At 38.5% G+C, this 25036-nt stretch overlaps 1 protein-coding gene across 3 annotated transcripts in view; it reads left to right on the top strand.

Annotated features, from left to right (window-relative positions):
* Positions 1–25036, top strand: part of NEDD4 (NEDD4 E3 ubiquitin protein ligase) — a 121398-nt gene that overhangs the window by 79547 nt on the left and 16815 nt on the right. For all 3 annotated transcript variants that reach the window (XM_046008637.1, XM_046008639.1, XM_046008640.1), the window contains 9 exons: positions 4019–4069; positions 5829–5890; positions 9076–9178; positions 14360–14526; positions 16387–16504; positions 16596–16763; positions 19681–19746; positions 22799–22918; positions 24566–24766. In XM_046008637.1, the coding sequence (XP_045864593.1) occupies positions 4019–4069; positions 5829–5890; positions 9076–9178; positions 14360–14526; positions 16387–16504; positions 16596–16763; positions 19681–19746; positions 22799–22918; positions 24566–24766 (1056 nt within the window). The remainder of the gene's footprint in view (positions 1–4018; positions 4070–5828; positions 5891–9075; positions 9179–14359; positions 14527–16386; positions 16505–16595; positions 16764–19680; positions 19747–22798; positions 22919–24565; positions 24767–25036) is intronic.

The following is a 25036-nucleotide window of genomic DNA, read 5'->3' as shown; positions in this document are numbered from 1 at the left end:
GAAGTATTTTTCTCCCATGATTTAAAAGACATTATTCTCTTGTTTTCAGTTTCAGTTTTCAGTTTCAGTTCAGCTCTAAAAACTTAGAATTTCTTTATATCTAATACTCTGAAATGTCACTGTGATATGCCTTACTGTGCATGTTTTTTTCATGGATTTTGCCTAACACTCAGTGGGATCTTTCACTCTCAAAATTCATTTGCTTGAATTTAAGGGAAGTTTTTAAAAAATGCTTCTTTGAAGAAAATTTCTTCCCTTTTCTTTTTTCTCTCTGGAATGCCTGTTATTTAGATGTGGACTTAAATTTGTCCTGTAATTTCCTTATTTTGTGAATAAGTCTTTGTCTTTTAGTTTTACTTCGTGAGAATTTTTTTAAACTCTATTTTCCAACTCTATATCAAACTTTTGATTTTGGTTATATCTTTAATTCCCAGCAGCTCTTTTTTTGTTCTCTAAGTGCTTCTTTTTTCATAACTTCCTATTCTGTTTGACAGATGCTTCATCTTTTACCTCTGAGAATGTTAATTATAGTTTTTCTAAAGGATTTCTCCTGCAGTCTGACATGATTCTGATTCCTCTGACTCACTTCTGTTTGGGTTTTTTTGCGGGGTGAGGGCATTTAAGTCTCTGTTTTTCATGTTACAGACTGTCCTTAAATATTTAGTGGTCCCTAACTGTCCATAATGTATAAGATTCCAATGTTTATTGACTATTGACATGATGCACTGAGAAAAGTCCCAATATTACTTTTATGCAAAAAAATGCATAACCTAAATTCAACCATGAAGAAATATTACATGAACCCAAATCGATGGACATTCTATAACTAGCCATTATTCTTCATAAGAGTCAAAAACATGAAAGACAAAGAGACTGAGGGTACTTTCCAGATTAAAGGGCATTAAGGAGACATGATAACTTAGTGCAGTGTGCAATCCTGAATTGGATCTTGGAGTAAAATTAGTGGGATAATTGGTGAAATTTGAGTAAGGTCTGTAGAATAGCTGATACCATTCCTGGTTTTTCACACAATTCAATAGTAAATGAAGAGTCTGATTCAAAAATTGAGCTGAGGATCTAAACAGACATTTTCCCAGACAAAACATACATATGGCCAACAGACCCATGGAAAGATGTTCAACACTATTCATCATCAAGGAAGTGCAGATGAAAACCACATCATATATCACCACACACCTGCCAGAAGGGCTAATAGCAAAAAGACAAGAAATAACAAGTGCTGGTGAGGGTGTGTAGAAAAAAGAACCCTTGTGCTTTGGTAATGGGCATGTAAATTGGTACAACCAATATGGAAAGCAGTATGGAGGTTCTTAAAAAAAAATTAAAAACAAAATTACCGTATGATCCAGGAATTCCACTACTGGGTACTTTTCCAAAGAAAATGATAACACTTACTTGAAAGTATATCTGTACCTCCATTGCACTGCAACATTATTTACAGTAGCTAAGCTGTGGAAACAACATGAGTCCATCAGTGGATGAACAGATAAAGAAGTTGGTTTTAATTGTGTATATGGTTTAAAAAATATATATTATTCAGCAAAAAAAGAATGAAATTTTGCCATTCACAGCAACATGGATGAACCCTGAGGGTATTATGCTAAGTGAAATAAGTCATACAAATGCCATATGATTTCACTTATTTGTGGAATCTAAAAAACAAAAAACAAACAAACTCTTGGATACAGAGAACAAATTGTTAGTTTCCAGAGGAAGGGGGTGGAGGTGAGTGAAATGGGTAAAGGGAGTCAAAAAGTATAAACTTAGAGTTATAAGATAAATTAGTCATGAGAGTGTAATGTACACCATGGCAACTATAAATAAAGTATTGTATATTTTAAAGCTGCTGAAAGAGCAAATCTTTTAAGTTCCATCATAAGAAAATATATATATATATGGTAATAGATGTTAAGTAAACTTATGTAGTGCTTATTTGTAATATATACAAATATTGATTCACTATGTTGTATAACTGAAAGTAATGCAATGCTGTATGTTTATTACACCTTAATTTAAAAAAGGTATGTAGATAGATACATGTAGGAAAACATCTGAAAGAAGTTTATTGAACAGTTAACCCTGCTTCACTCTGGAAACTTGGATTGGAGGGACAAGGTTTTTCATAAGTTACTTTAAATATTTTGATAAATGTTATGGGTGACAGACACTGTTATGTACATAGGTTTTTATTTTTAACTAAAAACTTAAGAATGAAAGGTTAAATAAAAGGTTACTATTTCCTTTAAAAAATAGTATTCCTGATTTTAATCATTGTGCTATGGTTATGTAAGATGTTAATGTTTGGGGAAGCTGGCTACTTTTTTCTTCCAATATTTTTTTCTCCTAGTCTCTCTCTTCCTCCCTCCCCCTCTCTTCCCTCCCCTCTCTTTCTGGCACTCCAGTTACACACATATCAGACTGCATGAGATTTTTCCAGAAGTCTTCTTTATTTCTTACATTGTATAAATTCTATTGGTATATCTTAAAGTTCATGGAACTTTTCTCCAGTCATGTTAAGCCCATCCAGTGATCTTTAATTCGGATATTATATTTTTCAGTCCTATATATATTTCAAAATGTACATTTGATTTAATTTTTTTACATTTGATTTAATTTTATAATTTCCATTTCACTACTGAAATTCCCCCTCCATTCATTCATTATGACTTTTCTTTTTTTTTCTTTTAAAGAATTTATTTATTTATTTATTTGTCAGAGAGGGAGAGAGAGAGTGCGCCGCACAAGCAGGCAGAGTGGCAGGCAGAGGCGGAGAGAGAAGCAGGCTCCCTGCGGAGCAAGGAATCCAATGTGGGACTCAGTCCCAGGACCCTGGGATCATGGCCTGAGCTGAAGCGGCTTAACCGACTGAGCCACCCAGGCATCCCATGACTTTATTTTCTGTCTGCTGATTCCAAGATCCAACTTATAATGTGGCCAATTTCTATTAATGACTTTTTCTTATGATACTGGATCACATTTTTCTGTTTCTTCACATGTTTAGTAACTTTTTATTATATACTGGACAGTGTGTTTGGTAAATGATTGAGACAGTAAATTTTACCATCTTTCCCTGAAGAGTTGTCTTTTGTTCTAGCAATTTGTTAACTTAGCTGAAATCCAAACGCTATTTCAAGACCCTTAGGTGAACATCAACTGAAATCTGTGCTCAGTGTTCCAGCTGCTGGCTTTCATATATACAGTTCAGGGATCAGCTAAGAATTTGAGTGGAGTTTATGTATAGACTTGGAGGGACTTCTGTGGCTTCTGTCTTTCAGAGATTGTCCCCCTCACTTTCTAATTAGGGTGTTAATCTCAAACTAGGTCTTCATACTCCTCAAATGAATAACATGTCATATTTCTGCTTGAGTAATAATCATACCACTGTATGAACTGTCAAGTACTCTGAACTACCATCAGGTAAAAAGCCATAGAAATATGAATCTGACACAATACAGTTTCTTCTTTCAAAGATCAACTCCCCTCAGTTTGCACTTGCTTGTGGAAACTCTGTAGTGCTTTCAAACAGTTTTTGTATTTTTTCAGAGTATATAATTATCATCTGCAAAAGGATCAGTCTAAAATACTCTATCCTGCCATTATCACAAATTGCACCCTATTCCCTTTATTTTCCTTTGATATCACGTAGGGTTAAACAACAAAAAAAGACTTCTACATTTTGTGTGAATGATGGCAGTAGCTCATCAATTTTTTTCTTTTCTTTTTTTATTTAAAGATTTTATTTATTTATTTGTCAGAGAGAGAGAGAATGTGAAAGCAAGCAGCACAAGCAGGGGGAGTGACAGGCTGAGGGAGAAAGAGGCTCCATTTCTTGCTGAGCAGGGAGCCTATTGTGGGACTCAATCCCAGGATCCTGGTATCATGACCTGAGCTGAAGGCAGAGGCTTAATCAACTGAGCCACCCGGTCGTCCCTCATCAATTTTTTTCTAAATACATTGAACATATTACTAATCTTATTTTTTCTTCTTTTTCTTGTAGACAAGAGATGATTTCCTAGGTCAAGTTGATGTTCCTCTTTATCCATTACCGGTTGGTATAGATATCCATGATTTTAATATTTTTGTTTATTTTTTTTCTAATAAATACAGGTGCACAATCTATAGTAAATGTAAATATTTTATTTGTAAAATATATACTGCTATTATTTCTTGAGCATATAACTTTCTGAAAACTCATCTCAACTTTCCATTTTAATTTTATTTCCAAGATTCCCTTACCTGAACCACAGTAAGAAATAGAGAGTTGCTGAGGTTGGTTGCTGTTAGGAAAGCATGTCAGAGGAAATATTTTGGAATATTTGTCAGTTTGGAAATATTCTTTTTTTTTAAAGATTTTTTTTTAATTAATTAATTTATTTGACAGACAGCAAACACAAGTAGGCAGAGAAGCAGGGCAGAGAGAGAGAGGAGGAAGCAGGCTCCCTGCTGAGCGGAGAGCCCGATGCGGGGCTCGATCCCAGGACCCTGGGATCATGACCCGAGCCAAAAGCAGAGGCTTTAACCCACTGAGGCGCCCCAGTTTGGAAATATTCTGCTGAATAAGTAGAATGGGGACAGCTTAGTCTCACAGAAAGAACCTAGGTAGGACATTTCCAACAATATGTGCATGAAACTGAATGTGGACCAAGCATATAACACCAATGAAGGAAGATAAGATTCAGGAAACATTTCATAACAAAACACTATTGGGCCAGGTTTCTGACATGGAGGTTGAGAAAAAGAATAAACAGAAAGTAATGATAATACAGGTTGAATTTGGGAAGTCAACAAGGTATCTCAAGTAGAAAAGGTAGGAAGAAAATCCATTTTGTTTTGAGAAGAGATCAGTTTGTTTTTGGCCATAAGGAATTTCAACAGAAAATAGGAAAAATGGAAGCCTAAAGAGGGCAGACGACAGAAATATAAAAAATCAATTGTAGAGGAAGAGGCTGGAAAGATTGAGAGTTACCACATCAAGGTAAGGGCAGATTCACTGAGAATGATGGGCTGTCCAAGTAAGCGAGATGAGAGCTTCAAAGGCTGGACATTGAGCCTCGGTCAGTGTGGGTCAATTGGAGGAGAAGACAGACACGGAGAAACAGGAGAAAACAAACAAACAATGTCATTTAAGGAAAAGAATTTAATTCTTTTAAATTAAAAGAATTTAATGTAAGAGTTTAAGGAAAAGAATTCCAAGACCAAATGGGTAGTTAATGCAAAATGTAAGCGAGAAGTAAAGAGCAATAAAAGAAAAGGCTGTTGAACTTTTTCTTTTATTATTATTGTTATGTTAGGGGAGCTGTTGAACATGATAAGAAAAAGTAATGCTTCTTTTCTGTATCAGTCTTTTGAGATATTTATTGGCTCTCCCTAGTCTTCAGAGATCATAAGCTTTTGATAATATATTTAATCCAGTCTCATTTTCCAAGCCATTGACTGTTTTGTTTTCCTAGAATGGGCTGTGTGTGCTCTAACCATGCCCACTTGCTGACACCGTACAGATTCCATATTCCTTTGGGGCACCAACATGGCTAACCACTCTCCCTTGTTTCCCCTTCTCACCTCCATTGGCTCCTCAGTGCTCCTTCTTGGCTTGTTTGGTACTGAGCTGTGATGCTGCTACAAGTCCCAGGGTGAAGAAGGTGGAAGCCCTGTCAAGCTACCCATTATAACCATTTTATGAGCCAAAGCCACATTTTTCTCACTTCTAACTTCAGTTATGGCTTAGAGCATAGTTCATGCATATTCCTTAAAAGTACATGTTTTTAGTGTTGATAGATATATCTTGAAAACCCACTGTTTTATTCTAGACAGAAAATCCAAGAATGGAGAGACCGTATACATTTAAGGATTTTGTTCTTCACCCGAGAAGGTCAGTAAGTATAAAATAATAACATATTAATTTTTTAAATCTCATTATATCTTATAGTAGCCTCTTTGGAAATTCACAGTTTAAACCTTTGTAAATAAGCTACTTCTAAATATTATTTTTTAAAAGCTTTACTGTTATTTCTGTTAAAAAGTAATATATGCACAGCACAAAAAAATTCTGAAAATACAGGAAAGTATTTTTCGTACTTCTTAGGAAAGACTTTTCCCCTAATATTTATCAGACTAGAAGGTGGAATTTTGTTACTGTTTTATTTGTTTGTTTTTATTTATTTGTTTGATTTATTTGTTGTTTTATTCATTTATTTGTTTATATTGTTTTATTTGTTATCTTAAAGTAAATGTAATCATTTTTTATCATTGTCTATCATTTTATCATTGTTTCATTTGTTTATATTGTCTTATTTGTTATCTTAAAGTGTATGTAATTTTATCAAAATGTTCTTTTAAAAATCACAAACATTAGTTCCACCAAGAGCAATATCCAACTTGATGTACACAAAACCAATTTCAGAAAAACCTAACTACATCTTGCATATGTTAGTAAAAAATATTTCGGAAAACTGAAACATTTAGAGAAAATAACATGAGCAAAGACTAAGAATTTAAAACCTAAGTACCATGTTCCTAATTCCACTTTCCTAAACTGAATTATTTGATTTGGTTTAAAATTTTTAAGTTTAAACTGTAAATAAAACTCCTTTTGATCATCTGTACCACATAGTCAAGTAAAATCTAGCGGGTCATGTATGGATTTACTGTAAAAAAGTCACAGTCAGATTAAGGAAGTATATCTGTTCATCTGTACAACAATATTTGCCTTGTTTTTAAAACTAGAAAATACAATTGAAAGACACACTATGGGACCTTCATAAATTTTTTCATTTAAAGACATGTAATTACTCTTTGTAATATAAATTATTAAGGCAAAATAAAAGGGACAGTACTGTCTTAATATTTACTTTCTGCAAGAGATGTTATATATTTAACTGTAGAAGTCTTAGAATATAAATCTCTTTTCCCCCTTTAGTTTTAGACTGCCTGTGGTATCTGCATACCAAGAATAAATAAATATTTTCTTCTCTTATTTGATTGCCCTAGTAACCTGCTTTTCATTTTGTCACATGCTTTCTAGTATCTTTATCTTTAAAAAATATAATTTACATCTTCTGTCTACACTGGATTTCACTGCAAGTGCAGAAAAACTTTAAATCAGTAGAAAATGTACTGCTTTCTTGGATTTTCTGAACCCCATTAAGTCCAAACCCACAGGCTTATTGTTTAGTTGAAAAGGTGTGAGGGGCACCTGGGTGGTTCAGTTGGTTAAGTGGCTGACTGGATTTTGGCTGGGGTGATGATCTCAGGGTTTGGAGATCGAGCTCCGTGTCCAGCATGGAGCCTTGTTCCTCTCCCTCTGCTCCTCCCTGCCATTCTTCCTCACCCCCGCCTTCCTCTCACTCAAATAAATAAATGAAACCTTTTTTAAAAACTCCTGGAACATACCATTATAGAGAAACTCTTGTAAAAACCATTATCTGAGTAAGTTTTCTGTATCCGTCTGTTATGGCAACAAGTCAGTGTTCGCTCCCCCTTAAAAAACAGAGACACAAGCCACATTAGTGGCCTTAGAAATAAGCATCGGCGATTCTATTGACCACTCAGGAAAGGTCCAGTTTCCAAATTCATGAGAACTGTACAAAGAACACCTAAGAGGTTAGGTGGGTGAGGAAGGGAGTAGCTCTTAAATAAACAATAGAAGATGGGACTCTTTTTTTTTTTTTTATCAAGAAAGGAAAGGGGTAATGAGTTACCTAGCTGATATCTATAAAAATCACTAAAATAGGGGCACCTGGGTGGCTCAGTCAGTTAAGCTTCTGCCTTCGGCTCGGGTCATGATCCCAGGGTCCTGGGTTTGAGCCCTATGTCGGGCTCCCCACTCAGTGGGGGGTCTGATTCTCCTTCTGTCCCTTTCCTCCCACTTGTGTTCTGTCTCTCTCAAATAAATAAAATCTTTTAAAAAAATCACCAAAATATCTATACAGAACGTGAGGACAAGGAAAGACTTAATTTAAGTAAGTAGAATGCTAGAATCAGTGGGGGCAGTACACAGACTTAAACTATTTTCAGTATTAATACCACACACAGCAGCCTTTAGCTTGGACAACTCATTATTGAAAGAGGTGATACAAGATCCATTATGGAAATCGAGTCGATAAATTAATGTATGATAGATTCAAACAGCTGTCAAAGACAGCAGGCCTTGCACTCTACTCGTCTGTCATCCTCTACAGTCTAAACAGATTAGTCTCCCCAAAGCATATCTCTGAGGATGCCTCTTCTGATCCCCCACACTTTCTGGCTTCATGCTGTGTGCAAAGTATAATAGACAGCTCTCTTGTTTCACATGGACCTCATCCTCTGGGTCATCCCTCCCTCCTTTGTGTATCTTGTAGGCCAGCCAAGCCCACAGTTGCCATTTCCTTCATTGATCGCCTGCTTTCCCATCTGTTTCCTCATTTTTACTCTTTTCTCCACTCATATACTTTTCCCTTCACTGCACTCACTCAAATGCAACTGCTCGTTCACCTTCTCCCTGATCTGTCACTCACACTTCCTTAGTATCTTATTTATTGTGTAACTTTTATTTATGTTTGTTACATTTTCTCCACCACTCACTCCTTTGCTTCTCGATATCTTCTGTCCTTGAGCTTGTCTTTGGGTCTCCTCTCATAGCTAGTAGGTATTCAGTAAACTCTTGTTTTGTTGTTTTTTTTTTCACTTTATTTATTTTTTCAGTGTAACAGTATTCATTCTTTTTGCACAACACCCAGTGCTCCATGCAAAACGTGCCCTCCCCATTACCCACCACCTGTTCCCCCAACCTCCCACCCCTGACCCTTCAAAACCCTCAGGTTGCCCCAACCTCCCACCCCTGACCCTTCAAAACCCTCAGGTTGTTTTTCAGAGTCCATAGTCTCTTATGGTTCGCCTCCCCTCCCCAATGTCCATAGCCTGCTCCCCCTCTCCCAATCCCACCTCCCCCCAGCAACCCCCAGTTTGTTTTGTGAGATTAAGAGTCATTTATGGTTTGTCTCCCTCCCAATCCCATCTTGTTTACTGAATGATTTTCTTTTAAAGTTTTGCGAATAATTATTTTCTTTTCTACAGTCACAAATCAAGAGTTAAAGGTTATCTGAGATTAAAAATGACTTATTTACCTAAAACCAGTGGCTCAGAAGAAGATAACACAGAACAGGCTGAGGAATTAGAGGTGAGATCTTATAAAATATTTTGTTCAATATTTGGTGAAAAGAAATATCTCAATATTTCAATATTTGGAGAAAAGAAAATATCTCATTTCTCCTATACCTTGAAGAAAAAATAACTTTATTCAATGCAGTTAATGTGTGCAATAAAAATGATTTACGTGGACATTTGTTTATTTTACCCATTAAACATTTCTTCCTTCTAAGGACATTTCTGTAGAATGAAGAGCCATTATTGATGGTGTTCTTACAGATTAGTGAATAGAGAATACAATGTTTATAAATGAGAGCATTTATTATAATTAAGTCATTAACTCTTTCTGATTTTTTAGAGTTTTCTGAAACTATGTCCTATTCTCCTCCATTAAAGTAAGAATACAATTTGCTATTTTAAGTTAAATATATGGAAATTTTGAGAAGACTTTATTAATTAGGAACACTTTTATGAAATGTAATTCTGGCTGCTTTTCCTCTCATGGCTGGGGTGAGGATGGATGGGCTCAGAGGAAAGGAGGGAATGGGGGAGGGAAAGAATGCAAGTGATCTAATAAAATGCCATATTTATCTGGGACAAATATAAGTTAACAATTTTCATGGATGACAGGACAAGTCAAGTATTTGGGCAGAGCTACATGCATGGAGAGTAAGGGAGGAAGAGGCAGAGAGTAGAATTGGTTGGGGATTTGGAGGCTGGAATTCTTGTCCCAAGCTCGGCTACTAGTGAGCCAAGTGACAGTGTGAATTCTTGAAGGTCTCTGAACTGCAGGCTCTTCTTTTGTAGAATGACAGTACTGTACCAGATGACCTCTAGGGTTTCTTCCACAGCAGAAAAATTCATGATTTGAAAAGGGGACCCTAAAACACCTGCCTCTTGACGTTCCCACTGAAGCAACATTTACTGAAAGCACATGGTATATTGGCACTAATAAGCTTTGAAGAGTTTTCTTGTGTGTGCCTTCAACAGTCAAGCCTCTTTGGTTAAGGGTCTGATTAAGCTTCCAGAAGAACTGTAAAGGTGAGGGACCTCCCCCGGCACTGGGCAATACCGCACACACCCATATCTTTGAGAAAGAAAGCTTGAGAACAAGCCATGCTTTTGCAACAGAGCTTTCTGGGAATTTGTTAATTAAGTTCCAACACAGGACTTGAACTCAACCCTGAGATCAAGACCTGAGCTGAGATCAAGAGTCAGACGCTTAACTGACTGAGCCATCCAGGTGCCCCTCTAGGAATTTCTTTTATGCACTATTAAGATTTTACTTTATGGGGAAATACATAGAAGGAAAGAACTTTTTAATCACAGAATATAGTTAGTCCTTAGTTTGGCAATCAAAAAACGTGGTATTATCCTTTCTTAAGTCTATATTTGCTTATCTGATTATATTTTCTTTTTGTTTTTCTCTGATTTCTGATTTATCATATAATAATCACTTTTTTAAAATTTTAGATATCTATGGGTCAAAGTTTCTCCACCTGGCATTTTGGTGCACAGGGTATCTTGCATAATGGAATTCTGTTTGAAATGAAGGATGCCTGCCATAAAGAAAGAAAATTCTTTATTTAGTAACTAAAAAAAAGTTAACAGTATTTCATTATTTAGGAACCTGCTCCAAGTTTTGCCCACACACACATGTTATAGGTACCTCATTCACAGTTCAGTTTTTGTGGGTAGAGTTGCTTCACTTCATTTTGTGGTCTCAGGTCTCAATGTTTGCATTCCCTCAGAATGCAGCTTATAATTTTAGTAGTTGTAAGCATGTAGGAGTTTACTTTTGAAAGGCCCTAGGAATGCAAACACATGAATCTATGCTTTTTATCTTCAGTGTACCTAATGACCAGAGAAGTCTTGTCTTTGACGTCTAGTTTGTAACTGAATATATAAAATCCTACTCTTTAAAGAAAACAATTGTCATTTCCAAAAGAGACTCACTCAGAGGCAACCTGTATTCCTTAGTACGTCAAAATCTGGCTATCATAAGTTATTATTTAACATTTGATTTTTGTACCCTTTGCAACTTTAGATTTAGTTGTATATATTTTGCAAGACTACCATTAATGTGTATTGTAGCTCTGAATGCTTTCTTTCTGTTCCTCTTTGACTGAATTAAGTTGTTGGCACTTGCATACTACAAGTTAGAAATTAAATAACATTCATCGATACTTAGAAAATTATTTTGTGAAGAATATTAGCTGATATATGTCTCATAGGGAGGCATTCTATTAAAAAAATGAAAACTCAGTTTTTCTAAGCAATATTCAAAAGTACAACTGTACTTTCCAGAACTTGAAACAGGTTTTTAAAAATTAGGCCTCTAATTAAATTAGTTTTTACCCTTCTCAAGTTTACCTAGATAGTATGAATTCACCAAGGAGACCTTTAAGAGAGAAAATTTTAAGAAGATTTTAAAGAAATAGTCTTGTGGTACCATTTTCCTAGCCCTAAACATTTTCGTAGTCCTTTATAGCAGTAGTAAGGACCCTCTTACTAATAAATTTTACTAATCTACAGAAAAATTACCAATGACCATAGTCATTTTTCAAGAGAGTGAAATATAAAAATTCAACTCACATACTTTTAAAATCGAGACCAGAGAAATAACATTTGATTTAATATACACAAGACTAATTTTTAAGTATGTAGATCCTACGTTATGATCATTTAAAGGAATGGAAAGGAGAGAGAGAAGGAAGGTAAACATGGTTGGAGAGAGAAAGTAAGAGGATACAGGAAAAGGAGAGAAATAGAACAATAAAAGAAAGCAAAATTAAAGAGATGTCAGTTCTATAGAAAAGTTTGTAAAATGAAGGAAATAAGAGTAAGAAAGAGGGGCGCCTGGGTGGCTCAGTGGGTTAAGCCGCTGCCTTTGGCTCAGGTCATGATCTCAGGGTCCTGGGATCGAGTCCCGCATCAGGCTCTCTGCTCAGCGGGGAGCCTGCTTCCCTCTCTCTCTCTCTGCCTGCCTCTCTGCCTACTTGTGATCTCTCTGTCAAATAAATTTTAAAAAAATCTTTAAAAAAAAAAAAAGAGTAAGAAAGAAAGAGAGGGAATTTACTTCCCATCCAGATCCACTTTTCCAGAAGAATTCTTTCTGTCTTTCCTCCCACTCTCCTCCCTCCACCGACCTCACCTTCTGTCCTGCCTCAGTCTAAATAAAACTGATAACTGATAACCCTCCCACCAGACCCGCCAGAGACACCGGTCTTGCTGCAGAAACCGCTGTCCTTTTCTCCAGGCTGCTAGAAACATTCTCTTCCTTCCCACCTCTTCTCCCTGACCCTCTCTTTTCAGAGTTAGCCTTCCAACATAAAAGAATTCTCCTCCACCTTCTAAGCCATCAACTGGCTGGCACACACAACTGTCCTTCAGCACTAGGTCCCCACCCAGTGCCTCAAAAGAAAGTCTGTATCTATTAAGGACATTACTTTTTTGCCTGTTATTATGGTACCAAATATTTTTCCCATTTTGTCATTTTCCCCCCACTTTGATTTGATAGTTTTTTGCCGTGTACAAATGTGGAAGTTTTGTAATCAAATTTATCAATCTTCTCTTTCATACTTAGCGAATTGCCCAGTCTTAGAACATATTTTTTAAATCTCAAGTTTTGTTGTCATACATGTTGGTTTTACTTCGTAGCATGTAAACATTGTTCAATCTGTAACATCCTGGTAGAAGGTATGAGGTAGCACCCTACACAATTTTTTTTTAAATTTTCCCACAAATTTGAACTGAAGTCCTACAAATTTGAGTCTTTCTGGGCTTTCTGATTGTGTTGAGCCGTCTGTCTGTGTGTGCAGTAGAGTATAATATATCTTACTCAGTAGGGTTAATTATTCATTATTCTGTTTTTAGAACTGTGCTGGTTATTCTTGCTTGTTTGCGTATCTATTTGAATTTGAGAATTGCCCATTATTTATAAAAATCTGTAATGTAGGGGTGCTAGGGTGGCTCGGTCAGCTAAGCGTCTGACTCTTGATCTCAGCCCAGATCTTGATCTCAGGTTTGTGAATTCAAGCCCCAAGTTGGACTCCATGCGCAGCCTGGAGCCTACTTGAAAAAAAAAATCTGTAATGTAGTTTTATCTTAATCTTGGCCACTTATTACATATTAACTTGGGGAGGATTGACACCTTTGTTAAGACTGGGTCTTCCTAACCAAGATCATATTATGTCTTTTCATTCGTCCAGTTCTCTTTTTATGTCTCTTTAGGATAATTTTTAAGTTTTCTTCACTCATTTATTTCTGCTTTTCTAGCCATATTGGTATTTAGTAGGACCTTTTACTGTTGCCTTTTCTGTTAGGAAGTTTCTTATGTAAAAACACGCCATGAACTCTTGCTACCCTTCCAGGTAATTCCTTGCCCTAACTATCCTAGTTTAAGCTTCACGTACCTATGCCCCTCACTAGTATTAGAGGAAATTTCTAGTGCCTTCCTAGCACTTAAAACAAACGAAATTTTATTTCTTTGACTATTTTATGACCTGATCAAAATGCCTTTCCATGATCCAGAAAGAGAAAAGTCAGATATGAGAATCCTAATGGCTTTTCAGTTGCTAGAGAGTTCTCGTAGTGATTATTTCTAAATCCTTTGCCTTTCCCTGTCATGCCCAGACATATCTGGGCTTCATCTAGTGTCTTTTTTTCAGGTCTCAGATAGTTACTGATTTCCACCATAACAAGGTGCTTTCTCTGTGGGAAAGACAGTGCCCAATAAGACACAATTCTTGTCCTTCATTCATTTGCTTATAATTTAGAGAATAGCCCAAGGTTACATGAGTTTAAACTGTGTTTCTCAGTGCTTTCCATCATGGCTTATTTATTTAAAATGTTTTCTGTCCTGGGGCAACTGGCTGGCTCTGTAGGTGGAGCCGGAGACTTGATCTTGGGATTGCAAATTTGAGCCCCACTTTGGGTACGGAGACTATGAAAGACTTACTCCTTTTAAAACCTTTTTTAAAAAAATGTTAAAGGTTTCAAACAAATTTAAGTGTTATCATTTTGCAGGGAAAAAAAATATTATCATAAAATGTTCATTTGATGATCTTAAAGGTTGACACTGTGCAAATTCTTCCTTGCATAATTTCTGGAACTGGATATGCTAAATCTCTTTTTAAATTTCCTCCAGCATAATTCATAAGGTTAAAAAAAAATCAAGCATAAACTTAATTATTACCACTCTGTTTTTCAGCCTGGCTGGGTTGTTTTGGACCAACCAGATGCTGCTTGCCATTTGCAGCAGCAACAAGAACCTTCTCCTCTACCTCCAGGATGGGAAGAGAGGCAGGATATTCTTGGAAGGACCTACTATGTAAACCATGAATCTAGAAGAACACAGTGGAAAAGACCAACCCCTCAGTATGTGCTGGTGGCTTTCACATTTGTGATCTGAGCACATTTTGACCACAAATTTTCATTCTGAGGTTATGTCTCAAATGGATTCATCGTAGTATAGAGATCTATAAACTCTAAAATGCAAGGAGAATTTTTATGATCCAGGGCTTTAAAAATGCCGTCTTAATGGTTTCCTTTTTTAAATGATTTGATAATATTCAAAATCATTTGAGTCACAAATGTCACCCTCTAATTGCTTCTTTATTTTAAATCATTTCGTAGCCACAAAAGGATATGTTTTGTCTTTACACTGATTTTAAAAAATCTTGGAAATTTTTTGTAGTTTGTTACTAAAACATAGTAAAATGTTAATTTCTACAGTAGACTATTTTTAAATATAAATTACTTGTAAAATGTAAAGGACTAAATAACAAGGGTCGTTTGTTTTTGCCAATCTGGTCAATGCATACATAGTTTCCAATGTACACAGATCAAGGATAGAATGATCTTTGAGGTATTCTAATTTATGTTTTCTCAGTGACCTTTTTCTTTCATTATCATCAGACTGTATATTTATAAATATACATTTACAAATGTCCCATTACTCACATTTATTATCAAATACCCTTCCATTTCTCCTCCCTTATGGCCTTATGAAAGCTTTATTAGTCTTCTGCTTTTTGACAGACACTTAAAATTTTTCACATTCGTCCATTAATTTCTAACTTTTGACTTTGTTATTTTGTGTCTGATACAGTCCAAGCACTTTTGTAGTTATTTTCTGTTTTCACATCTTTCCAGAGCAAATCAGTGATCCTGGTTCTTCATGGCAAGAAGCATCAGTCTCTGTAGGGACCTGTACAGATCATAAAACTGAAGACACTAAGAAATTCTACAAAATTTCCTATTGCAGAGCTCAGTATTAGAGCAATCCTAACTTGAACAGAATCACATTTCTTTCACTATGGTTGATACCACGTTCAGATAGCCTAAATCAGGTATTTACGGAAAGAAAAGTCTGAAACATTCCCTTAGAATCATCTGTCAAAATTGTGCTTTCTTCAGCAGTAGCACATTAAGAATTGACCTTCCAACTACTCTGGGCTTATATGGCATTAAATAAATTACCAGTAATTTTGTTATTCAATATTTGTATAAAATTCTTGATCTGATGGCTTGCTTATATTAAATGCAAATAACTAGAATAATATAATAAACAGGGCAATACGGTTCAGTCTGATTTACTGTAATGTGCCTAAACTCAGACATGTTTTTACTATTATCTTTTTTCAGGCCAGGCCTATTTCTGTTAATGATCAAAAACAGATATTATTTAATCTGGGATCTATTAAGTTTCTAATTACAATGTTTCTCACATGATATTTCATTTTCCTCTCTGAATTCATGCATGAGGAACTCTACTCTCGGCTTAAGATCAATTCCAGAAAACATTACTCTCTGGTTCTTGAAGCTGTATATGTAACTCCTGAAGCTTCTTTTTTATAATCTCTCTAGAGCTACCTTAGATTTTACTCCTATCGTAATATGGCAAAATAATAACATAATGAAATTATTTATGAAACTCACAGAAATTCATTTATTCAATAAGTATTTCTGAGTGCCCTAACATGTCAAACATTACTGTAGGCACGGCGGTGAACTAAAATATCAAAGACATGTTACACATTTTCGCAAAACCTTCATTTCATGAGGTACTCCGAAGCCACCAATGTGCCCATGACTTCATCTGTATGTGTTGAAATAGCCTTTGGCCCAAACCAGTGAATTCTGATCTAAGATATTTTTTTAAATGATCACAGTCTCTTTGACTGTCATTTTAACGATCTTCAGACAGAGGTGACGGTTCTTCTGTTCCTAATCCAGGGATAACCTAACGGATGCTGAGAACGGGAACATGCAACTGCAAGCCCAGCGTGCGTTTACCACCAGGCGGCAGATATCTGAGGAGACGGAGAGTGTGGATAATCGAGAGTCTTCCGAGGTAGAAAGATTTTTCTTGTTCTTGTCCATAGACACGTGCTACAGCAATAGATTAAAGTATGTGTGACTTAAGATTCTTCTGTTTGTTTTAGAACTGGGAAATTATAAGAGAAGATGAAGCCACCATGTATAGCAATCAGGCCTTCCCATCACCTCCAGCATCAAATAACTTGGATGTTCAGACTCCTCTTGCAGAAGAATTGAATGCCAGACTCACAATTTGTAGAAATTCAGCCACGGGCCAGCCAGTATCCAGCTCAGTAAGATGCTCTTAGATTTTGCTGTAGCTTCAGGATTTTATAATATATACATTATTCCACTGGGTATCCAACACTTATAGGAAACTTTGTCTTTTATCCCTGGTTTGATTGCGATGTAATTGACAGGCCACATTGGGTTGGTTTAAGGTATGCAACATAACGATGTGACATACATGTAGATTATAGCAAAATTATAACCACACTAAGTCCATTTAACATCCATCCCCTCACAGAGCTACAATTTTTTCTCTTCTAATGAGAGAAAAATTTTGTCTTAAATGGTATGTATTAGGGACTTTAGGACTTTACGGTACGGTCATTTTTTAAAATATCTCCACTTGTTGTATGGAGCAGAATCATGGATAACCCACATGGTCACGGAGTCTAAACAGCCATTACATAAACCAGTGCCTTCCAGCCAAAGACCCCCAGGAACACACCTGTCATTAAACATGTTGGGTTTGTTACTCATTTCAGCAAGGAGAACATATACTATGAGTGTCCTAGTAAGAGTATGTTAGAAAAGACTTGAAGGATTTGGGTTCATGTTAGGCAATTTTGAGGAAGGCTTAAGGAAGCAAGAGTGTGGAGCACCTGGGTGGCTCAGCTGGTTAAGCATCTGACTCTTGACCTCAGCTCTTAATCTCTGGTTCTGAGTTCAGGCCCCGCATTGGGCTCCATCCTGGGTGTGGACCCTACTTAAAAGAAAAAAAAAAAAAAGCAGGGATGATTCTGTGATTAGGTGTCTCAAATCTTACGTATATCAAGGCTAAAGTTGTAATTAGTAAAAAAGCAGTAGTCACTCAGATCTGCCAGGATGGAGTGAGATGGTTATTTTGTGGCTTGGACAACGTTCGCATTTTTCTTGTGTTGCGGCATGATGACAGTGTGGTCTTGATTTGGTGTTGATCTGACTGATGAGTGCCAGGGCAAGTCCTGTGTGTCTGGGGCTACTTTGCTCCCCCTCAGTTACACCACACCTGTCACCAGCACACATGTGTGAATAAGAGCTGATGTACTTGGACTAAACAGGGAAGTAGATGGCATTCAATGAAATACTATGCAGCCATGAAAAGAGTGAAGTGACTTCGGGGTTGCTTTTTTTTTTTAAGATTTTATTTATTTATTTATTTATTTATTTGAGAGAGAGTGCAAGAGAGAGAGCACAAGCTAGGGGTGAGAAGCAGAGGAAGAGGGGCAGGAAGTTCGATCCCAGGACCCTTTGGTCATGACCAAAGGCAGGTGCTTAACCGATTGAGCCACCCAGGTGCCCCTGTACCTTCTGAATTTCATACCGTGTGCTTATTCATTTAAAAAATAATTTATTTAAAAAAAAAATAAAAAAAAATAAAAAATAATTTATTTTTAAAGTATTATATGATCATGGTTAAAAATGCAAGCAGTATTAAAATAAATTCAAGCAGTATATAAAATAAAAATTCAATCTTCTGTCTTATCTCTAATGTATGCTTCCTCAATTGCTATTCATGATTTGGCACATATTGTCCTAAACATTTTTTTTAAAGATTTTATTTTTATTTATTTACTTGGCAGAGAGTGAGAGCAAGAGAGGGAACACAAGCGAAGGGAACTGGAAAGTGAGAATCAGGTTCCCCATTGAGCAGGGGATCCCAGGATGCTGGGATCATGACCTGAGCCAAAGGCAGATGCTAAACGGCTGAGCCACCCAGGCTCCCCATGTCCTAAATGTTTCTATATATTTCTAAGCATGTATGCACACACGTACATTTGTATATAATTTTTTTAACTTCAGATCATCATTTTGGTAACTTAACTCTTTCACTTGTATCCTACATGTTGGACCATTTCAGTACATATAGATGTCCTTTAAAACCAACAAAGAAAAACCATCAAACATCTTTCTGTTTTGCAAGTAATCCTTGAAATATCTCACCAGTCTCCTACTGATAGACTTTAGATTGTTTACAGTTCTTTGTTACTATAAACAATACTACAGTAGATATTTTGACTTACTTTATATGTATAAGTTTTGGGTTTTGTTATTTAATAACATAAAAAAATTCAGTTAGTGATGACAGCATGCTTATAAAAGCACAGGGAAAAGGAGAGGGGACTTCTGGGGGACGAGTCATCTCATCTAGAATGTCCAGAGCGTGAGTGTTGAGGTGGGAAGTGCTGGAGCTGTGAGGTGCGGCCCGGTCCAGGAGCTCCTAGGCTCTGGGCGATGGATTTCTTACTGGTGACCGTGAGAGCTCGCAGAGGGGCTCTGCGCTCCAGAACAGTGTGACCAGCTCTGACTGTGGAGCGCTCCCTGGCCACAGTGTGCCCCATGGAGGGCGGCTTTAAGGAAATCGGACTTGAAGCAGGGAAATCTGCAAGGAGGTTGCTGCCCTAACAGGCAAAGCAACAAATGATGAAAACTTGAATAAAAAATAAAAAAAAAAACAGAAAACAACAACAAAAAAACCCCAACTTGAACTAAAGTGCAAGGAGAACATAGTTGAGAGCTAGGAGAGAAACAGAATGAGGAAGATCTGGTGACCGCCCTGCCTGTAAGGGATAGGAGGGGAGTCAGGAGATGGATTGATACCTGACAGGAGCCGCTGCTGGACTCCAGCACTGCCCCCCAAAACAAGGAATACCCATCAGGGAGCAGGATGGAGTGGGTGTGGACAGGGGAAAGCCAAACCCAGTTTGGGGCACAACGAGGGGTATCCGTTAGACATTCAAGAGAAAGTGTCTGGGGGGCTGCCAAGAGCCAGGGCGGAAGAGTGAGCCCCAGGGTGGAAGGTGCTGGCACACCGGGGTGTGGAGAGCAGCTGAGTGCCCCTCCAGGGTCACTCTTCCTTCCGCCCCATCAATCCCACCCCCATGGCCTTATCTGCCACTCAGACATAAATCAAAAACCTAAACCTATTTTTTTTTTTTTAATAAGAATCATTCCAGCAGAAGAGGCAGCTTACAAGCCTATACTTTTGAGGAACAGCCTACACTTCCTGTGGTGAGTTTTATCCTCTCCCCTCATTGTCAGTAAAAACAGGAAACTCAAGACTTTTTTTTTTGAACACTGAATATGAACATTTGCCTGGCCATGAGCCAATCCAGCACAGAATCTGGGTTCTTGGAGATGAACTTCAGGAAAAGGGGGAATGGGGTAGGTAAGCTGGGGAGTAGCTAGGTCGGGGAGTAGCTAGGCGGGGTGTAGCTAGGTCGGGGATTAGCTAGGTCGGGGAGGAGCTGGGCCGGGGAGGAGCTGGGACAGGGAGAACGCATCTCCTCTGGTAAGAAAGCAAGGCCTCTGCGAGGGTGACTGTGGACCATACGTGGGCTTGTCTGCTGAGCTCCTATGCTGGCTGGAGGTGGTCTGCTGGCAGCATTTGAGTTGAGACGGTGCTGTCCAGCAGCCTCAGCTCTGTACGTTGGCCCCTGGCATTGAGCAGCAGCATCTGCTCCATACATGAGGGGATTCAGTCCCCTGGGCAGGTGTGTGTGCCAGTATCGGCAAGCTCAGGGAGCAGGTTGGATGGAGTTCTGCTCTCTCTTCCCTTCAGAATCATGTCCACATCCACTGAGGCCTTCTGCCTCCTTCTCAGTAGGGTTTCCAGCCGCAGCCCTGACTGGGGCTCAGACCTTAGCAGCCTCATGCCTGGACACTTGACTTGCTTTTGGTTTTCCACCCTCCTCTCTTCCTGATGTAACTCTCATGACTTTGAGTTTATCTCTCCTTTACGCAGCCCAGACTTGTGTCTTACTCCCAGGCTCCCAGCCCCTTCAGCCTACCCTCCTCCTCACCCACCCACAGGACCCTCCTGCTGTCTTCCCCCCGTCCCTGCTTTTTCTTCCAAACAGGCTGCCCCCTTATCTGACCCTCTCCCTCCTCTGGCTCTCTGTGCACACCATTTCCCCATGGAGAATGCGTCCTCACCTTTTTCCACCATTTGTAATTTTGAATGGCAGTCTATGCATTACTTTTGAAAAGTGGGGATTAGTTTTTGCTTTTATGAAAGTTTCACATAGAGATGCAGGGGCTCAGAATTCCTTGAACCAATTGTGGCTCCTCCATCTAAAAAGATGGTGCTGTACCAAGAGAGGGACACAGTCCTGTGCTGAGGAAGGAGGGGGCAACCCACCTGTGCCACTGGCCTTGCCCATCTACAAGAGAGGAGATGCCATGGAAAGACGGCCCTCACCATCCTTTCTCTCCTGGTTGCGCTTGCCTGGCCTCCTCCATTAGGCTGGAGCCTGCTTAAGCAGAGATCTGTGGTTTTCTCCTACTGTGCTTTAGAATGTCCTCAGACAAGGAAAATGTCACATTTTGGATCGACTCTCGGGCATTTATCCAAGAAGCAATTTTAAGTACACCAGATGAACACCAGAATCTAGAGATGATTTGTATTCATCTGTATATACATGCACTTTAGTTTTTCTATGTACTGGAAAAGTTATTTCCATACCCTTTTCTTCTCAATACATTGATTAGTTTTTTTAAAGAGTTTTCTTCGAGGCGTACTTTACATACTATAAAATCCCTTCATTTTTATGGGTACAAATACATGAATTTTATTTTTTTTTAAAGATTTTATTTATTTTACAGACAGAAATCACAAGTAGGCAGAGAGGCAGGCACAGAGAGAGGGAGAGGCAGGCTCCCTGCTGAGCAGAGAGCCCGATGCGGGGCTCGATCCCAGGACCCTGGGATCATGACCTGAGCCGAAGGCAGAGGCTTTAACCCACTGAGCCACCCAGGCGCCCCCAAATACATGAATTTTAATAACTGTATACAGTTGTGCAAACATCACCACAATCAAGTCTAAGAACCCTTCATCACTCCCAGAAAACTCCCTCCATCCGAGCACTTACTTTCAGCCCCAGGTGACCACTCATCTGCCTTCTAGAAGTTTCATGTAAGTGAAACCATACAGGGTTGCCATTTGATGTATCTGGCTCCTCTCCCTTCATATAACGTTTTTAGGATTTAACCAAGCTGGTGCATGTCTCAGTAGTTGATGATACTCTGTTGTATAGATGTATCAACTCTATTTCTTTTATCTACTCACAGCTGTTGGGCGTCTGTAAAGCAGGCAGCTTTAGTTCCATTATTTTGTAGACCAACAGCGCATCCGCTGTCAGCAATGTGCATCTACCCCTGTGTGTCTAGGGACAGTGTAGCTGGTGAACAGACACCAGGGGTGCTGGTTTTTATGTGTAAGACACGATGGGGAAATAGGCCAGACCTGGCGGAATCTAATCTGGTTCAAAAGACGAAAGGAAGATCAAACCTCGACTATTTTAAGTAAACCTGGGAATAACCAGACCTCTTTGTTCATTAGTAATAAATTCATAAGTAGCAACTCCCCATCCTTACAGAAGGAAGGTAGGGCTAACTTTTGACTCACACATACATGTGATGAATTCTGTGGTTAGACCCACCAGGCTCAAGTCTCAGCTCTGTAGCTCTACATTAGGCAGTGAATCTGTTAGGCGATTACCCCAATTTTCTAAGCTTCAGTCTCCTTGTGAATAAACACGGGCTAGTAATAGCAATGATTGCATTAAGATTTGTGCAGAGGTTAAATGACATAATCTATGTGAAAACATTTAGTGTGTGGTTATTATTACTGTCATGTTTTATTCATGTTGGTATCGCTTGCATCATTATGGTCTGTTCTGGTTTTTCTAAGTGGAATGTGGTACACTTCATTTCATACACCTCAAAATATGATGTAAAAGTCTCTTCCTTTATTTATTTTTTTAATTTATTTTTTTCAGTGTTCCAAGATTCATTGTTTATGCACCAAACCCCGTGCTCTATGCAATCCATGCCCTCCTTAATACCCACCACCAGGCTCACCCAGCCTCCCATCCCCCTCCCCTCCAAAACCCTCAGTCTGTTTCTCAGAGTCCACAGTCTCTCGTGGTTTATCTCCCCCTCTGATCTCCCCCAACTCACTTCTCTTCCTTTTAAAGAGAGAGGGCAGTGAAAAAGGGAGGTGGTCCTTTTAAAACAATTGTTTCTTATTCGTATTCAGTTTTCCTGTTATTCTTCACTTCAGCTTTTGCCTACTTCATCTGGATTACCACCAGGTTGGGAAGAAAAACAAGATGAAAGAGGAAGATCATATTATGTGGATCACAATTCCAGAACTACAACCTGGACAAAGCCTGTGGTACAGGTATCGTGCAGTCTACCTGTTGACTTACTTTCTTACGCAATGTATGCCCTCGTATTCCTGTGGGAGCTAGTACATCTATTTTGTGGCATACACGGGCTGCGGCTAGCATCTTCTAATCATTCGCCGACCTTGGGGCTCGCATCTCCTACAGATCTCTCCTATGCATGATTACCACTTGCTATCATGTAAAACAAGTCCAACTGGGAATAATAGGATGGAGCAAATAATCTGGTCGATTGGGGTTTTTTTTTTGGTTATTTGAATGGTTAAGATCATTATTTCACTGAAAGATAATCTTAGTGATTAAGATCTATTAAAGAAATTTGCCACGGTGACACCTTGTCCTTGGCAACAGCGAGTGCCTTTTGGGACATTTCCTTGTTAAGTGTTTAGGAGAATGTTTAATTTATTTTATCACTGTTTCTCTGACTGAGAAATTTTTTAACACTGGAAAGTATAGAGAACAAATACAGCAAATACCCATCTTCTTAATACCCAGAATTTACCACCATTAACAAATTACCATATTTGTTTCTAGACATTTTATTTAAAAAAAAATAAAATCAGGAGCACCCAGGTAGCTCAGTCAGATAAGTGTCTAACTTTAGCTCATGTCATGATCTCTGGGTCCTGGGATCGAGCCCCCTCCCCCATTGGGCTCCCCACTCAGCAGGGAGTCTGGTTTTCCCTCTGCTCCTTCCCCAACTTACGCTCTCTCTGTCTCTCTCTCAAATAAATAAAATCTCTAACAAATAGAAAAAAATAAAATCGTACAGGTAAAACTAAATTCCTTTTAGCCAAGCACTTGCTTCCACTACCCGGAAAGAAGTACCATCTTAAGTCTGTTGGGTAGTCTTCCAGTTTTTTTGTTTGTTTAAACAACTGAAACTTATTTCTCACAGTTGTGCGGGCTGGAAGGCTGAGCTCAGAGGGCAGCATTTTGGGTCCTGGTGAGGGCCCTCTTCTGGGCTGCGGACTTCCGTCTTCTCGCAGTGACCTCCCACGGTTCTTCCAGGCTCTTTTACACAGTCGCATAGAGATGCAGACAAGTGTTTGTGGTTCCTGTGTTTCAGGTTTTGCAAAGATGTCATGTTATATAATTCTAAATCTTTTTTTTTTTTTTGGTGCAATATTGTTTTAAAACCCTATCCATGTTGTCTCCTAGATGGATCCAGTGTTTTTCTTTTAACCACTGCCTAATGTTTCATCAAATGAATATATACATTTCAAGGACCCATTTCTGCAGTGGCTGTTTGTCCTGCATTTTGTTTGCCCAGCATTGGCAGCCTCTTCCACGTGTGGAGAACTGCGCACTCTGTGCATGTCTGGGGCAAGCAGAGACGGCCTCCTCCAGCTGGCACCGTGGCTGACTTTGCCGCTGGCACACGGTCCCTGACTTCGCCGCCTCCGTCCGGGGCATCTGCAGCCAACTTGAACTGTTAGCCAGCGTCGTACCGGTAGCTCACGAATTAGCTGAGAAAGTTCTTTTCAAAACAAAGTTTGACAAAACACTATTAGAAAAATGAATCTGCCTGTTGAGACCTATTTAGAAGGATGTGTTCTGTTTGCAGGTTAAGCTGCCTTTTAACCACAGCTCTTTGTGTGTTCTCTATAAAACATGACAACGTGACTTACTCCATGTGCTAGGCCACAGCGGAGAGCAGTCAGCTGCCGTCAGGCCAGAGTTCGGCGTGCCCTCGACCCCAGGTCCCCACCGGAGACTCAGTGCAACAGGTGACCCAGCCGTCTGAAATGGAGCAAGGATTCCTTCCTAAAGGCTGGGAAGTCCGGCATGCACCCAATGGGAGGCCTTTCTTTATTGACCACAACACCAAAACCACTACCTGGGTAACTTTAATACTCTCCTGTTTGAATTTAGAGCCATGATCTTAACTCTTAAGAGTTCCCTCTAACCCTTAAATGTACATTAATATAACCTACATGTCCTTGTATTCATTTAAAGAGATGCTGAATTCTTAACAGTATTATTTCTACTCAAAAAATATGTATGCCTATTTCTAATATTTTCAGGAATTGTCATGGAAGTACATTTACTTCCTATTTCATTTTTACCTCACTAGACATCAAACCTGAGGAAGATATTTGTAATAGTCTTTT

The sequence above is a fragment of the Meles meles genome, chromosome 6 (assembly GCF_922984935.1).
Source record: "Meles meles chromosome 6, mMelMel3.1 paternal haplotype, whole genome shotgun sequence".
Classification (NCBI taxonomy): Eukaryota; Metazoa; Chordata; class Mammalia; order Carnivora; family Mustelidae; genus Meles; species Meles meles.
The sequence above is the reverse complement of the archived record's forward strand: the minus strand, read 5'-3'. Positions and strand labels throughout refer to the sequence as shown.